Source organism: Nicotiana tomentosiformis, chromosome 2 (genome assembly GCF_000390325.3).
Source record: "Nicotiana tomentosiformis chromosome 2, ASM39032v3, whole genome shotgun sequence".
In the NCBI taxonomy this organism is placed as follows: Eukaryota; Viridiplantae; Streptophyta; class Magnoliopsida; order Solanales; family Solanaceae; genus Nicotiana; species Nicotiana tomentosiformis.
Window position 1 is genome coordinate 185,784,279 of NC_090813.1, and position 18,440 is coordinate 185,802,718.

Here is an 18,440-nt window from a genome sequence, read left to right on the forward strand (position 1 = left end):
TTTTTCATCTTGGCCAAACATCTCAAAATTTTCAAGAAGTACTTTTTTTTGAGCAAAAAAGTACTTTTGACCTCCAAAAAACTTGGCCAAATAGGCTCCTAGCTAGTGTGGAGATTATTATCGGAAATTTTACCTCATATAGCAAAGGTATACACCATATTTATTATAAACTAAAATTATTTTAAAATATTATTTTCTATAGCTACCTTTTATATTTTATAACAAAATAAGTATTTTATGGTATATACTACCATTGAGGCATGAAATACGATATTTATATTTCCTCTCTCTCTTAGACAGCTGGACATACCTATTTTTAATGGATTGTCGTTACTGTATTTATGAATACGTGGCGCGAATACATGTGAATATATGCGCGTACAACTGTATTCATGAATACAGCAGCGCGAATACATATAAATACATGCGCGTACAACGAGACTACCCTGATTTTAAGCGCTTTTTGCTGCTGTATTCATGAATACATGCGCATACAGCTGGACTGCCCTGATTTTAGGCGTTTTTTACTGATGTATTCATGAATACAACATCGCAAATACATGTGAATACATGCGCGTACAGCTGGACTGCCCTGATTTTAGACCTTTTTACTGTTGTATTCATGAATATATGGCGCGAATACATATGAATACATACACGTAAAGCTGAACTGCCCTGATTTAGGCGCTTTTTGGTGCTGTATTCATGAATACAGCAGCGCGAATACATGTGAATACAGTATCATAACAACTGAATAGTAACTATAGAAAATAATTATGTATATGATAACTATAAGAAGTTAATAATCACCGAACAATAGTGATTTACGAAAATTCCTCCTTATTATATCTTTTGTAACCAAACCAAAGGGCCTCTTATTGTGTTACCCGATTAAATGCTTACCCAAACCTCAACCCGAACCCGATTCCCAGGAAATTTGACGGCACATTCTTATTTCGATTTTCCCTCTTCCCTTCAGAAATAAAAGGGAAAATTTTTTAGCTGCCAAAAACAACCTTTTCTGCACCTTACAATTTTCAGTTCCTGCTAGTTTGTGTTTGTGTAAATACGTACATCCACAGAATTAGGGTTAGGGTTAGGGTTCCGAGCTTTGATTTGGGTTTGGTGATCAACGCTGGAAGCGTGATCATGTACGCTGATCGGGAAGAGGCACTAAGTCGGACGTCTATAAAAGAAAGGCTGAAGCGCAATGCTGCTGATGATTCTGCTCGCCGGAGACTAATTTCCGGCAAGAGGTCCTCCCTCTCTCTCACACGCACACACAATGAATGCGGAGCATCTGCACATATTATACTTTGTGGATGTCGGTGCAAACATATATATATATTGTTCTACACCTTGTGTTCCATTTTATGTAACTGTGTTTGAAAGAAAGATAGACTTTTGAATTGTGGTCTGAAACAGACGGTAGTGCCTAAAAATAAGGTAAAATGAGAATTATAAAGTTAAATAGTTTCAAGATATAGAAAAGTGCCCTTCTTTACTTAAAAAGAAAGTGTGCCACATAAAATGGAAAAGATTCGAGTCGAGGGCACCAGTACCACTGCACCAACTATTACTTTGTTGCAGTAGGTATAGACTTGGTATAGATACTTAGTATATTTTTAAGAAAAAATCTTCTATTATATATGTGGTTTAAGTGGCGGCTGAAGGTGCATCCCTGCAATTTGGTTAGATATATTGTTTGTTAGCTTCAATCAGCTTTTTGCTTCGGTCCTAAAAATTGCTTATCATGTGCTCGAAATGAGAGGCAGAGCCAGAATTTGAAGCTTATGGGTTCAGAATTCTTGCACTTTTAAGTCACTAGGGTCATTTATAATTTATACAAATTAAATGGATTTCTTAAAACCAATACAGAGTTTCGACCAAAGTTACTGGGTTCCGCCGAACCCATACCTTGGTCTCTAGGTCCGCCCCTGCTCGAAGTGCTACCTGGTTAGTGAAGGAAAGGGTAGAGTGGGTGTATACCGTAAGCAACCTCCTCCCTTTGCATTTCTGCGAAGACGTTATTCCACGCTTTGAAACCATATGACCTACAGGTCAACATTTCATTAAGGAGTAACTGTACCATTGTACAATAGCTGCTTACTGAAAGATTGTTCTCTTCTTCTTTTGCAGTATACAGAAGATGCGTGTAGCTAGCATTCAAACTTACACTAGCTCACTGGTTATCGCGATTCTAATTTGGACTTTCTGACCTTTAGCAAGTAATGGATGGAATTAATTTAATAAGATTTGTGTATCTAGCTCAATTTTAGCTGGTCATCTTGTTTATTTCCCTTAAAAGAGTGCCAGCTCTGGACAGATAAAGGCATGGAAGATTCTTGTAATGGTTGAATTTGTTTTTATGGTACGCTTCATTGTTGCTTGTTTGGTTTTCACCTTATTGCTTGCTTATTGTGTCCTAGAATTGGAAACTAATTTTTTATTGGGGGGGATTGGGTACATGTAGATGGATTTGATGCTTGGTCAATAGCATTAAAGATTTTATGAAATGTAATGATAAGGGGAGCGACATGAATACTATAAATCAAGCTGTCAAAAATGGCATATTGTTGTTATCTGACCATTATTTGTAATGAGTATGTTTATAAGATGAATCATATTTATCTTCACAGGTCAAAGCCTTTCCCTAAAAAGAAAGAAGAATCTTATCAATCTTTTTGTTAATAGCTGTAGTTTGTTTTTTCAGGCATAGAGAAGACTATGACAAATGGGTGCATGACCTTTATGAGCCTGGTGAACTTCAAGGATCAAGTATGGGGTGTTTGAGAACCACATTATTCATATAGCATTTTTTCATAAATGAATGGGCAGTATACTTCTTGAGTTCTGCAATAAAAGGTTGATTTGTTTTTTGTTGTGCGTTTGTATAGATCAGAGAATTGGTACAAAGGATCTTCGTCTCAAACTTCAACGTAGAAGAAGTATTCAACAAGCTACTCAAATAATAAAGAGCTCTTTATCTGGAGGCACGAGGGATCTGCGGGAAAAGCTCTCTGGTACTGTATACTCGCAAACAATGCAAATTGGTGTCCCCCCCAAAAAGCTAAAGACAATTCCTGAAGTCAGCAAACCTTCCAAGAGAAGTGTCGTAGCTGAAGCTCCTGCCTCGGAGACGAAAAACATTGCCAGCAAAGTTTCTAAGAAGAAGTCCCAGCAGAAGGCAAGAATATCTCACTTACTCAGATTACTTTTACAAATGAGATCTTGCTGCTAGAAATTGTGCAGCCCTTTATAAAATTCACAATCAGGGGAAAAAGCACGAGTCTGAGAATGTATTTACAAATTTTTTGTTATTGCTTCATGGAACGTTAGTATCGTCACTAAGACAAAATATGCCTTTAAGAAAACCACCAGCGGAGAAGGGTAAGGGGAGGTCTTAGACAAAGATAGCTTGTTTACATGACACCGTATTCCTTAGTCTTCTGCTCTTTAAGCATTAAATATTTAATTTGCTGCTGTTGGTTGTTGGATCGTGTTTCTACGAAGCTATTGCGTGAAAGTTCGGAAAGTATTATGCTTATTGCAGTCTGCAGGTCCAGTATTAGAATGCTGTGACATGTAATCAGATGACCAGTATAATTAAAAGCTGCTAAGTTTGCGTATATCTAGTAGTCCTCAAATTTATTTGTATTGTTCATACAAAGATAGCTGTTTTAATTGTTCATTTCCATAGTTGAATCCACCGGAAGATTTGAAGACTTCATTTCTGAGACCCAATATGCAATAGCTTCTTGCTTGAGCAACAAATTGCTTTATCGTTTATTCCCAGTTAGATACAGGTGCTTTCTGGGCATACTTATTTTATTCTGTTCTGTATGTGTATGCTGTGGGTAAATGGTATATGCTTCATGGACTCTTTAATATAGCTGAGTGACTGGGTATTGACTCAACATTACACTGTGAAGACTTCATTTTCTAGGACCCTATTTGCAATACATTCTTGCCTGGGCCCAAACCACATGTATAGAAATTACTTTATTGTTTGTGCCTAGTTTAGTACAGGTGCTTTCTGGGCATGCTTATTTTATTTTTTTGTGTATGTGTTGTAGGTAGGAATTGTTTATACTACCTGAACTCTTCAATGTGGACGGAGTAACTCGGTCAATTGTAGGTACAACTTATTAAATCATACCATTGATTTTGGTATCTACTAAAGTTCATGACCCATCTTAAACCTGTCATTGCACCAGTACCGGTAATTCTACGTACTTTCCAAGGACGCAAACAGCTAATTCGTCTCCTCCCATTTGTGCCAACTTTTCACTTCTTGTAAGTGAGTTGTTCCGATCCACTAGTTAAATAAATGGAAGCCATAAGAGTAATTGAAAATATAAATAAATCTAATTGGTCAACATTTAGCAAGGTAAGATCATTTAAATGGAGTGTCTTTACCCCTCGGAAGATGATTATCCACCTATTTAAGCACTTTCTAGTACTAATGAAAGTACCTGTAATTCTACGTACTTTCCAAGGACGCAAACAGCTAATTCGTCTCCTCCCCATTTGTGCCAACTTTTCACTTCCCGTAAGTGAGTTGTTCCGATCCACTAGTTAAATAAATGGAAGCCATAAGAGTAATTGAAAATATAAATAAATCTAATTGGTCAACATTTAGCAAGGTAAGATCATTTAAATGGAGTGTCTTTACCCCCAGGAAGATGATTATCCACCTATTTAAGCACTTTCTAGTACTAATGTGTTGTCCCCAAGGAGGGGCACATCCCTCTTCGAGATCTAAGTTAGAGATAGGCGGTGAATGAGAAGTGCACAAGCTTTTTGTGTTATTTATTTATTTAATTTTATTATTGAGTAGAGAGGATAGTCTTGTGGAAAACCTTCCACGTCCAAGGCTCCAACCATGAGATTGGGGGTTCGAGTCACCACGAAAAGCAAAGTGGGAAAGGGCCATTGTTTGCTCCTTGCTTTTTTTTTTTTGGGGGGGGGGAGGGGGTAAGGTTTACCATATTAAAAAGGGTAGGCAACCTTTTTCACTTTTACTACACTACTAACGCTGAGAAGCTAGAATTAGCATAACATTATAAGGGGTCGTTTGGTAGGATGTATTTGGGAAAATAATATATATATTAGCTTTGGTATTATTAATCCCTTATTTGGTAGTGTTTCTCAACCTATGTGTAACTAATACCTGTATTAGTTATACACCCTATTCAATACTCTTCTTAAACATAGCAAACCATGGCATTAATAATATCATGGTTTTTAATACATGGATAAGCATGTATAAAGACAAAACTGCTCTTTCAAAACCTTTTCCAAATCCTTTCCAAAGAATGTGGAGGGTATTTTTGTAAACAAACAATTTATATATATATATATATATATATTATGCTTTTAATACACCAAACCCAAACAGTCCCAGCATTACTAATATACCCTATAATAAACGGCCCCTAAGAGTAATAGGTGTATGGAGCTCAAGGAGGCTTTAGTGAAGGATGAAAAAAAGGTCATGCTTATGTATGAGGGGAAGTTTCCAGTGACTAGATAAGGTTGATGGCAGGCTGGATGCTAGATTTTTGCTTCTCTAGGATTCAGCCACTATGCGCATTTTTATTTACTGGTTTCTGTGGTTGGTATTGATGAAGAGTGTACGTCCGAAACTTGAGGTATTGGATTGATTTCAGGCAAAGAGGTGCTGAATCAATCAGCTTATGCATTCCATTGTTATCAAACAGGTTACAGACCCTCAAGTCAGACAGAAGACATCAAATGCTCCACTTTTGCCAACAAAAAAAGGAACACTATGTGAAATTGAGCTGAAAATATGTGTAGTATTGGGGATTTTCATTAGCGAGGTCTAATCCACTTATTTTCACTACCTTCCTCTGGGACTTCTGTGAGAATTCATTTTCTGGAAAAGAAAAGAGAGCTTAACAAGGATATAGTTTTTACGGGGAAAAGACACTAATAGATTATATGCTAAGGTCAATCTGGACTGATCTATTACCTTATGGAACTTATATATTTGGAATATAAGAGAAGCAAAAGACCATATATTTCACTTGTGTGGAAAGATTATCCTTGATCAGATCTGAATTTCAAGGTCTAGGCAAGTCTTAGGCCTCATTTGTTTTTTTTTAAGATTAAGACGTCTGAATCTGAATACACGTCTGAATATCAAGATGTGTATTAAGATTAAGACATTTGAATTTGAATACACATATGAATGTTAAGATGTGTATTAAGATGTGAATACTAAATGATTAAGATTGTTTGATTTTTTAACATCTGAATGTATAAAATTTACGTTTATTTGAAAATTAATAAACATAAAATTCAAATAAAATACTAATTAATCTAATATTCCATCACTAAAATATATAGCTTTTTAAAATATGATAGTTGCTGGCGGTGATGGCTAACGTTAGTGCTTGTGAATGCCGACTAAAAGCGGTGGTTGGTGGTAGATTTAGTTGATGGTGGTAGTTTTGGGGTAGTAGCTAGTGGTGATTGGTAGTGGTAGCTATTATAATTGAGGATGGTGGTGGTGGGTGGTGATAGTTAATAATGGCGGGTGGTGGTGGTGGTAGTTGTGATTGAGGAAGATGGTGGTGGGTGGTGGTAGTTTATAATGGTGGGCAATGCCAGCTATGGTTGTTGATGGTGATGGGTTGGTTAGTTGTGGTAGTTGAGGTGGATGGGTATTGGTTGTCGTTGAGAATGATAGTGGTGGGAGTGGTGGGGATGGTGGGTGGTGATAGTCGACAATGGTGTCTGCTATGATTGAGGATGATTTTGGTGATGGGTGGCATGGTGCTAGTTGATAATGGTAGGCGATGACGACAGCTAATAATGAATATGAATGATAGCATCTTAATGAAATTACGTGTCTGTTATAGATCTTAATGATACAGATCTATTCAGACCCATTAAGTGGTTGTGAAGTAAAAAAAACAAACACACGTAACGATTAAGATCTGAACAATTAAGATTCAAATTTTAAAAACAAACGCACTTAATGTCTGAGATCTGAATGATTAAGATTCAGACCTCTATTAAGTGCAAACAAATGAGGCCTTACTTTCACTTTTCGCAAAGAAAAGGTCTAGGCAAAAAAAGAAAAGAGGAAAGGTCTAGGCAAGTTTTACACCGTCCACTCTTGCACCTAGAAACTTCATCTGAGTCCATGTTGACTCATACTGGAAGACAAACCTGCAATAGTGTCTTGTATGGATGTTAGTGTTCAACTTTACTGTGGTTTGTCCCTCAATTCTTGCTGTGATTTCTAAGACATTATATAGAGATCTGTGTTTAATCTAGTCTTATGTCCATTTCATTGTTCACCTTAAGGAGAGGGATGCAGCCTATGTTTCCTTTCCAGTATTTTCATTCAACTATGTTGTGCTGCACATTTGCACATGTTTTGTGGCCGTTTAGCGTGAGCTTCCTCAATCAGATGATGTGCAATTACAATCGTCTGCATCATGTTTAATAGTTTTTGTATAAATAGTAATACTGTGGCTCTTGCTATTCTTACTGCTTATCTTGTTTTGTTTGGTTCTTTCCCTCTATGTTATCAGCAATGTCATAGAGTCAAAATTTGCTTATGGCCCTCAGAAATTTCTGATATGAGGTTGCTTTGTTACATATATTTTTTTCTGTTGCAGGTTGAATCAGTAGATAGTTTTCTACTATCATTGGGTCTTGAGAAGTATGCAGTTACATTTCAAGCTGAAGAAGTATGTAGTTTTCCGCTCCTATTGTCATTTTCAGTTTACTTATAAGAGCTGCAGAATATCACCTATGACCTTACTATTATTCTTGCAGGTTGATATGGCTGCTCTTTTACACATGACAGATGAAGATCTTAAAGCTATGGGAATACCAATGGTATGTATCTTGTTGTTACGTGCTTCATAAGAATTGATCTGGAGTCTGACCCTTCAGGTTTTTATCTTCTTTTTTTCTGCCCAATAGAAAAGGCATCACAACAAAAAGGATAAGATTTTTTCATTTTTTTTTTCTTTTCTCAAAAAAAAAAAACCCAAAAAAAATAAGATGTTGATCTTTGTCGTCAGCAGAAGGAGGAACTGTTATTAGTAGGATGATAGATTTCTCAATAAGTAGCGCAAATGTCTGAATTAGTAGGATGATAGATTTCAGAGAAGACTTTTTAATATGGTGGTCATGAAATCACATTGATTCGGGGAGATTACTGTTTCAAGGCTTGGGCTAGATAATAATTCTACGGCAGGTAATCAAAGCTTGGATTTGCTATATCTGAGTCACACCGAACAATGTGGATTAGAGTGATAATTAGTCCTGTATTAAGTGCCAATTATAGTGAATGCCCATTGTTGTTTTCAGGGTCCAAGGAAGAAGATACTTTTAGCATTGGAATCTAAAGTTTGAGAATTTAGGTTACATCTTCCTCTGCTAGCTAGCTTTGTACAAGTCTCTTAGATTTTTTTCCATTTCCTTTTTGGGGTTTTATCACTCAATGTGGTTAACTCTGCTCACTAACTGTAACTAATCTGAATATCGATTCATGAGCTCGACCTTAATGGTATTTAATTAATTTGCCTAGCATGTAATTCGGGTGTCAAAGATGCCAAATTTTGTTTCTTTAAACCTCCCCCCCCCCCACCCCCCCCCCCAAAAAAAAACTATTTAATACTCTTAAATTGTTTTCCATTGTCACTTGCCTACTTATCCTGATAATAAATTGGGAATAGACAACAAATGTCAATTCTAAACTATGTTGCATTTTGACTTGCTGACTGGAGTGTGCAATGAAGCATTGTCCTTGTTGTCATCCTTGACCTTTGGAATTAGTCAGAAAACTCTTTTGGGCTGAATTTTAAGAGCCTGTTTGGACATAAGAATATTTTCTTTTTTTGGAAAAAAATTCACTTTTTTTCGAAATCAATGTTTGGCCATAAAATTTTCAATTTTCACTTAAAGATGAATTTTAAAATTTTTTGAAAATTTGAAAAACTTTAAAAAGTTATTTTTCAAAATTCACTCAGATCACTCACAAAACTTTAAAAATAACCCAAAATTATATTCATGTCCCAACACATCTCTAATTTTCAAATACCATTTTTACTTGAAAAAAAAAATTCATTTTTTTGATATTTTACAATTCTTATGTCCAAACGCCCACTAAGTGTTTCTATTATTTAAAGTATTTAAGAATTATGTCTTTTTGGTTTTCCATCGGTGTCCGATACCCGCATGGGGTCCGATCAAATCCGAATTCGCATATGAAAGTATATTGGAGTTAAAGCATTCTCTAACAAAGATAATTTTATACCTAGGATTCGAACTGAGACTTTTGATTAATGATGGAGTACTCATTCTACCATAACTATTGTTGGTTAAGAATTATATTCCACTAACATATAGAGTTGTATCTGGTAACTAATTTTATTATTTTAGAGGATTGTATTTTGTTCTAATGAACACCACACAAACATCTAGTTCTTGTGGAAATGTATCGTGCAAATATTTTTTTAAAAAGAAAATACGTGGTATTTCGTCCTTTTTCTACTCCAGAGAAAAACGCAAAAATTCCTTAAAGCGGTAATAATAATGCCTTGATATTTTTAGCCGTTGGCATATTTTGAGTTTTTAGAAAATATCGATGATGAGAATTTCATTTCACTCTATATTTTGTTTGAGAATATTTTCTCACTCACTCAAAAGATGCAGCTAAAAAAAAACATGAGTTTTTAGCCAAAATTGTCGCTTGTGTTTGGGGTAAGTCTAACTTTGTCCTTTATATATTGTCCTGAGCACTTATTGTCCTTTAAGTTTGCTAAACTTGAGCATGTTTAGTCCACTTAACAAAATACCCAAACTCGTGGGTTAAAAAACTTTCAGTACTCAATTTTTGCAGAACCGATGTAGTGAACCTAAACCTGTTTAACGGGTCGGGTTGACTCGGTTCCGGACTGGCCTAGACCGGTAGTAAATCGGACCGGCCTAGACCGGTAGTAAATCGGACCGGCCCGGACTGGTGGAAGGGGGCCAGGTAGGGCTGGGTTTGGGGGGTTAGTCTGTATATATATTTTTACCGGTCAAACCAGGTCAATAAAAATTATTGTTGAACCGGTTAACCGGACCGACCCGGTTGAGAAAAATAGTGATCGGTCGGTCACCAATCCTGGCCGGTTGCCTAGTTTTTAAAATCGGGCTTAACTAATCCGGGCCCATCCAATGAAAAATTGAACTGGAACGGTTTCGGGCTTAAGGGCCCGGCCCGACCCACCCATTTATCACCTTTAAGATTGTAAAAACAAGTGTGATAATTTAAAAAAAAATTAAAAAAATAGTCGTTGAACCGGGTCGGGCCGGTCCGTTTAACCGGTTCAAAAGTAACTTTCATTGACCGGGTTTGACCGATCCGGTTAACCGGTAAAAAAATATATACGGACCAACCCCCCAAACCCAGCCCTACCCGGCCACCTTCCATCGGGCCGGTCCGGAACCGGGTCAACCCGACCCGTTAAACAGGTTTAGGTTCACTACATCGGTTCTGCAAAATTTGAGTACTGAAAGTTTTTTTACCCACCAGTTTGGGTCTTTTGTTAAGTGGACTAAACCTGCTCATGTTTAGCAAACTTAAAGGACAATAAGTGCTTAGGGCAATAGATAAAGGACAAAGTTAGACTTACCCCCAAACATAAAGGACAATTTTGGCTAAAAACTCAAAAAACATTGTTTTTCAAGTGCCTAAGCATTTTTGTTTGGCTGTCAATTTCTAAGATTAAAAATCATGGGAGATTAGGGTCTAATGATATTTTAGTCAAAAGCAAATATTGATAATTTTGTCATCCAGATATTACGATTTCTTACAAAAAATTTCTTTTTGCAAGCAGTCTTAAACACTATAATCTATAAATTTTAAGAAAAAAAAAGAGTTTAAGTTTTGTACACATTGTTTATAGATTTTGTAAGTCATCACGATAAATAGACATATAACAATTAACAATTCATTATCACAAATATAATATGTTAATGTAAACATAAAGTTATAACCTATAATGACTAATTAAATTATATTAATATTATAAAATTTCTATCAACTAGCATTACATATAACTTAATATTTTTTTTTAAAAAACTCCACAAATAGAAGTGTAAGTTCAATTCGTATGTTATTACCCTTTTTGTTTCCATCCCAATGTAATAGAAAAAAAAAGATTGAAAAATAATTAAAAAGGAGACTAGAAAAACTCAACCCAAAGGTAAATCTATTGGGATTTAAGTTTGGTGAATGGGAAATGGAGGGAAGAAATGTGAAGGGAAAATGAGCTCTCTTATGCTTTGCAAAGAGTAATTGTTCCTCATTGGTGGTGGAAAGAAAATGGAATGTGCTTATATTGAGAAATCATTTTCCTTGGTGTTAAATGAGTTGGAAAGAAGGGAAGCCTCGCGGCGTCGTCGCCGCTCGCTCGGCTTCGGATTTGGATTTGGTCAAAGATTGATTGATTAAACTTTTTGGACAAATTTTCTTTCAATTATTTAATTAATTATCGAAAAGTCAACCCGAAATAACCCAGGACCCGCGCGCGGCGCGACCCGGTCCGTTTCTTTCCCCGATTATTTTAAATTCTTTTTCCGAAATATTTTGAACGTTCCCACCCGTTCCAACAACCATGACTGTTTCTGAAAGGTGCCAGAAAATGGCTATAAATATGCCTTGATCCCAGAGTTTTTCCTTACGAAATTTTTTGAACTTCTTCTCCTTCTTCTGCACAATTAAATTCCAGTGTGATTTACTGCCATTAAGTGTTTTACTGTTCACAAGCGTTTTTGGTACCTCGCGTATTTAAGGGGAATAATTTTCTTAAGGACACACTGTGCATTCAGTGAGCTCGATTTTATTCCGAAATATATTTTCAGATTCTGTTTCTGATAATTTATATTTTACTTTACTATTATTTTTTCCTGTCTCTGTTTTGTTACAGGAAATTCATTGTTTCATAATATTTTATAGTAATACAGATTACTAGCAATCTTAAGGAAATTAATTTTTTATCCTATATGTATTCTGTTTTTGGAGATTAAAACCTTTGTGATTTTCTACTCTTTCTGAATTTTTCTATTCCTGATTTGAAGAAATAAAAATTTCATCGGAGTATTAAAATTCAGAATCGATTTGAAGAACATAAAAACTTCATCGTTTTCTTGTGAAACAGTATATACAAAACTTCGGTTTTTATTTATTAAACGTACTGTTTATTATTAATTATAATATTATTTTATTTGCTGTCATTAATTGAACTGTTTTGTTGTTGACAGTGAGAAAATGGCAATTGAAAATAGAAATCCTTCTCCGACTGTTGCGGCAACTACGATATCCTCGTCAAGCTGAACTGCAATTCCATCGGCCAAAAAATCGGAGAACTTTTCTGGATCAAACTTCAAAGGATGGCAACAAAGGGTGTTCTTTTGGCTTACCACGCTTGGTATGCAGAAATTCACCAGTGAAGACCCTCCAGTGCCTGCCGCAGACATGCTAGACAATGAGAAGTTTATGATTGTTGAGGCATGGAAACATGCATATTTTCTTTGCAAAGGCTACATCCTAAGTGGTTTGGAGGATGATTTATACAATGTCTACAATGCTATAAATACTTCAAAAAAATGTCTACAAGACTGAAGATGCGTGCTTGAAAAAGTTTGTGGTTACCAAGTTTCATGACTATAAAATGATAGATAGCAAAATAGTTGGAACCCAAGTTCAAGAGCTTCAACTTATTTTTCACGACCTTATTGCTAAAGGCATGGTGGTGAATGAAGCATTTCAAGTGACTGCAATGATTGAAAAGTTGCCTCTTTCGTGGAGAGATTTCAAAAATTATCTAAAGTACAAGCGCAAAGAAATGAAGTTGGAAGATCTTGTGATTCATCTCAAGATTGAGGAAGATAACAAAATAGTCGAGAAAAAGTCGTGTGGAAATTCAACGATTATGAGAGCGAATATCGTTGAAGAGGTTGCTCCAAAAAGTAAGTAAAGGAAAGGCCTTCTGGACAGACTAAGGAGCAAAACAAGAAAAAATTCAAGGGCAACTGCTATAATTATGAAAAAGATGGTCACAAAGCCCCTGACAGTCGTCTCCCGAAAAAGGACAAGAAAAAGGGACAAGCCAACATAGTGGAGAAGAATGATGACATTGATTATCCGTGTGCAATGCTTTCGGAATGCAACTTAGTGTAACGACCAGACCGGTCATTTTGAGTATTATAACCTCGTTCTCCCAATTACTGTCCAATTTATGCTTTATAATTGATTTATGACTTACCGGATTAGTTAGTTCGGGTCCGGAAGGAATTCGAAGTAAAATGAGACACTTAGTCTCATAATTAAAAATTTAAGTTAGAAAAGTCGACCAGATAGGGACTTATGGGTAAACGACCTCGGATTCGAATTCTGATAATTTCAATAACTTCGTATGGTGATTTTGGACATAGGAGTGTGTCCGAAAAATTATTTGGAGGTCCGTAGTGGAATTAGGTTTGAAATGGCAAAAGTCAATTTTTGAGAAGTTTGACCGGGGGTTGACTTTTTGATATCGGGGTCGAAATCCGATTCTGAAAATTTGAATATGTCTGTTATGTCATTTATAACTTGTGTGCAAAATTTGAGGTCATGCGGACATGATTTGATAGGTTTCGGAGTCGTTTGTAGAAATTAGAAATTTCAAAGTTCATTAGGCTTGAATTTGGGTGTAATTCATGGTTTTAGTGTTGTTTGAGGTGATTTGAGGACTTGACTAGGTTCGTATGATGTTTCAGGACTTGTTAGTATATTTGGTTAAGGTCCCGAGGGGCTCGGGTGAGTTTCGAATGGTTAACGGATAAACATTTGGACTTAAACAACTGCTGGAATTGTATTTCCTTATACGCGATCGTGTGAATGCGTCTACGATAGTGTAGGCTTAGTTGGTCAGGAGAGGTTTTGTGCTTCGCGATCGTGTGGGGGATATCCGCGATCGCGTAGCTTTGAGATTTTGTGACTCGCGAACGCGTGAAGAAGGTAGCGTTCACGTAGAGTAAGTGGAGCTGAGGTAGAAGTCACGCGTTTTGTGCTTTGCGATCGCGTGGACGAGTCCGCGATTGCGTGGGAAAGTCCGCGATCGCGTAGGGTTAAATCTGGGCTGTGGAAAACTGTTCTTCGCGATCGCGTGGGAATGTTCGCGATCGCGTAGAGCAAACGACTGGGCAAAGAGTTTAAGTTCTAAAAATGAAACTTCGTCCCATTTTCCATTTTTGACGGATTGGAGCTCGGGATGAGGCAATATTTGGGAGATTTTTAGAGAAAACAACGGGGTAAGTGTTCTTAACTCAATATTGGTTAAATTACCCGAATCCATGATTGTTTTTAACATTTAATCGGTAAATTAAGTTGGAAAATTGTGAAAACCCTCTTGGTTTAAATTGGAGATTTGAGGGTCGAGTTGACGTCGGATTTGAGTAAAATTTATATGGTTGGACTTGTGGTTGAATGGGCGTTCAAATTTTGTAACTTTTGTTGGGTTCCGAGACGTGGGCCCCACATGCGATTTTTAGCTAATTTTTGAATTTTTATGAAAAATTAGTATTTTCTTATGGAATTAATTCCAATAAATTTTATTGACTGAATCGAATTATTTGTGGCTAGATTCGAGGCATTTGGAGGCCAATTCACGAGGAAAAGACATTGCAGAATAAAGAATTTCACGGTTTGAGGTAAGTAACAATTATAAATCTGTTCTTGAGGGTATGAAACCCCAGATTTTGTGTCATGTGATTATTTTGGAGGTGACGCACATGCTAGGTGACAGGCGTGTGGGCGTGCAGCCGTGCACCGATGGGATTGTGACTTGGTCCTTCCCGTAGAAACTGTAAAGTTGAATAACTTGTTGTTATCTATGTGCTCTCTATGTGTTGTGGAAATTTGACTGTAAGTCATGTTAGAAACCATGTTTAGGCTATAAGTTGGTACTGTTGGGACCCACAGAGGTCGTGTACATGTTGAACTATCTGCTTAATTGTTATTTTGTACTCAGTCACCGTTTACTTATTTATTTTATCCCAGTCTCTATTGTTCATTAATGATGCATCATATCATTGTTGTTTGGGCTGATTTCATGATTGTTGAGAGCCCGAGAGATTGGAGAGATTTATGACTGAGCGAGGCCGAGGGCCTAATTGTGAGATATTATACTATAGCACGTGAGTTGTCCGTGCAGCATGTGAGTTGTCCGTGCGGATCCAGATATTATACTATAGCACGTGAGTTGTCCGTGCGGATCCAGATATTGATACTATAGCACGTGAGTAGTCCGTGCGGATTATAGCGCTTGGGCTGTAGGAGCCCCTCCGGAGTCTGTACATCCCCAATGAGCGCGGGTACCTATTGAGTGTGAGTGCTGAGGGCTGAGAGCCGAGTGGTAGAGCAGTTGTGACGAGTTGAGTGACTGTTGCCTTGAGAGGCTGTACTTACTTTTCATTTGTTGTTGCACTTAGTTGTTATCTGTCATTGTTGTAAAATTTTCTGAATGATTTTATATCCGAATTACATGAGCTTGAACTGTATAAAATTGATTTGACTTAAACTGCTGGATTTGAAAGCATGTCTATTCTTACTGGAATTACTGCAAGTGAACTATAATTGTGTAGCTCGTCACTATCTTCAGTTCCTTATTTATTATTGTTACTTGTTGAGTTGGTTGTACTCATACTACACCATGCACTTCGTGTGCAGATCCAGGTATTCCCGGACATAGCGGGTGTTGATTCTTTCACACAGTTGATTTTCAGAGATTCAGAGGTAGCTGCCGTGTTTCGCAGACCTTGCCTCTCCTTCCCTATCTCCTTATTTATAGTATTTGGTCTCAGACTGTTATGGACCGTATTTTCCAGACTTGTATTCATATTAGATGTTCATGTACTCAGTGATATAGGGTTTTGGGAGTGTTGTATAGAAATTTGCTAGATTTTTGGTATTGTATTAAACATTATGTTTTCAAACTTAAAGAAAATCGGGGGTTATTGATGTTGTCGGCTTGCCTAGTACTGAGATAGGCACCATCACGACAGGTTAAGATTTTGGGTCGTGACAAGTTGGTATCAGAGCCTAGGTTGCATAGGTCTCACGAGTCATGAGCAGGTTGAGTAGAGTCTTGCAGATCGGTACAGAGACGTCTGTACTTATCTTCGAGAGGCTGCAGAACCCTTAGGAAAACTTTACTTTCTTGTATTCTGTCGTGCGGATTTGTTGGTTCCGGAAACTAAATTTATGTTATTCTATTCTCTCACAGATGGTGAGGACACATACTACCGGATAGGATGGTCAGCCACCAGTGCTACCAGTTAGGGCCGCGAGAGGCCGGGGCCGTGGTAGAGGCCAGGGCCGAGGTAGAGGTCGAGGTATAGCTCATGCAGCTGTTGGAGCAGCACCTGTAGTACCACCGGTTGCTCTAACTCAGGAGCAGATTCCGGATACAGTTGAGTCGCACGGGACCAGCTCAGGCACCAGCTACACTTATTGTGATTCCAGGCCTTCAGGAAGCTCTGGCCCATATATTGACAGTTTGTACTGGTCTTTCTCAGGTGGTTTCGGCTCAGGCCGCACCTTCCACTTCTCAGGCCGGGGGAGGTACTCATACCCCAGTTGCCCGTACTCCAGACCAGGTAGTACAGGGACTTCAGATACCGGGGGCACTACCAGCCCAGCCAGCTGCAGCTGCTCAGGCCCCGATAGTTTCTGTTATGGCAGATGATGAGCAGAGGAGACTTGAGAGATTTGAGAGATTTGAGAGGCTTCAACCTCCACCATTAAGCAGTACCGAGTCAGAGGATGCTCAGGGTTTTCTGGATAGGTGTCAACGGATGCTTTGGACAACGAGTATTCTGGAGACCAGTGGAGTCTCGTTCACTACTTTTCAGTTTTTTGGGGCTGCCTTCAGATGGTGGGAGGCTTATGAGAGGCGCAAGCCAGTTGGTGCAGTACCACTTACATGGCAGGAATTCTCCGTTCTTTTTTTGGAGAAGTTCGTGCCGTAGTCTCACAGACCGTTTGAGCAGTTACGTCAGGATGGCATGTCTGTGATGCAGTACGAGATGAGATTTTTTGAGTTGGCTCGTCACACAGCCTGGTTTGTTCCCACTGGTAGGGAGTGGATTAGGAGGTTCATTGATGGCCTCACATATCAGCTGCAGTTACTTATGACTAGGGAGAGGGTATCTGGTGCTACTTTTGATGAGGTAGTTGACATTGCTCGGCAAATAGAGATGGTTCATAGCCAAGAGCATGGAGAGAGGGAGGCTAAGATGCCTCGTGGTCCAGGTGATTACAACGGTGTTCCTTCAGGGGGTCAGTTTTACCGCGGAAGGGGACGTACTTACAGATACGCTCAAACGGGTCGTCTAGCTCATCGTGGTGCATCAGCTTGCCACAGTTCTTACAACGCTCACTCAGGCCAGTCTTCATTCAGTGCACTACCAATGTAGAGTTCTCATCAGGCCTCGTCCGCTCAGGCTTCTACAGGTATTTCCTCGGGTTATCAGTAGGAGTAGTTCCGTCAGAGGAGGGGTTATTTCGAGTGCGGAGAATTTGGTCATTTCAAGAGAGATTGTCCTAAGCTATTGAGTGGGGCTCCACCGCAGAGTTCTCGACTGACGGTACCAGCACCATCAGTTCCACCACCCGCCCAACCAGCTCGGGGTGGGGGTCAGGCAACTAGGGGTCGCCCAAGTAGGGGAGGCCGATCAGGTGGCGGTCAGGCCCGATTCTATGCTTTTTCTGCCAGGCCAGATATTGTTGCTTCAGATGCAGTGATCACAGATATTGTTTCAGTGTGCCACAAGGGAGCTTCTATATTATTTGACCCTGGTTCCACTTATTCATATGTATCATCGTATTTTGCTCATATATGGATATGCCCTGTGAGTCCTTAGTTTCACCTGTTTGTATATCTACACCGGTGGGCAATATTATTACTGTGGACCGTGTGTATCGGTCATATGTGGTAACTATTGGGAAACTGGAGACTAGAGTTGATCTCTTATTACTCGGTATGGTTGATTTCGATGTAATCCTGGGGTATGGATTAGTTGTCTCCATGTCATGCTATTCTGGACTGTCACGCAAAAACTGGGACGTTGACGATGCCGGGGTTGCCAAAGGTTAAATGGAGGGGTTCTCTAGAGTTTGTTCCTAGCAGGGTAATTTCTTATTTGAAGGACCAACGTATGGTTGGAAAGGTATGTTTGTCATATTTGGCCTTTGTGAGAGATGTTGATGCAGATAATCCTATTATTGATTCGGTATCGGTCGTGCGAGACTTTCCGGATGTATTTCCTGCAGACCTATCGGGTATGCCACCCGACAGGGATATTGATTTCGGTATTGACTTGGTGTAGGACACCCAGCCCATTTATATTTCTCCATATCGTAT

At 38.4% G+C, this 18,440-nt stretch overlaps 1 protein-coding gene and 1 long non-coding RNA gene across 2 annotated transcripts; both read left to right on the forward strand.

The window, feature by feature from the left end:
• Positions 1–901: 901 nt before the first annotated feature.
• LOC104116543 (uncharacterized) lies at positions 902–8,582 on the forward strand. The gene is made up of 6 exons (XM_009627424.4): positions 902–1,256; positions 2,714–2,778; positions 2,898–3,187; positions 7,656–7,727; positions 7,816–7,878; positions 8,356–8,582. The coding sequence occupies exons 1-6, from the start codon at positions 1,150–1,152 to the stop codon at positions 8,398–8,400; spliced, it is 642 nt and encodes a 213-aa protein (XP_009625719.1). The 5' UTR covers positions 902–1,149; the 3' UTR covers positions 8,401–8,582.
• On the forward strand, positions 3,194–7,305 carry LOC108948569 (uncharacterized). Its single transcript, XR_011414423.1, has 2 exons — positions 3,194–5,072; positions 5,446–7,305. It is a non-coding gene; the product is annotated as an uncharacterized lncRNA (long non-coding RNA).
• Positions 8,583–18,440: the final 9,858 nt, after the last annotated feature.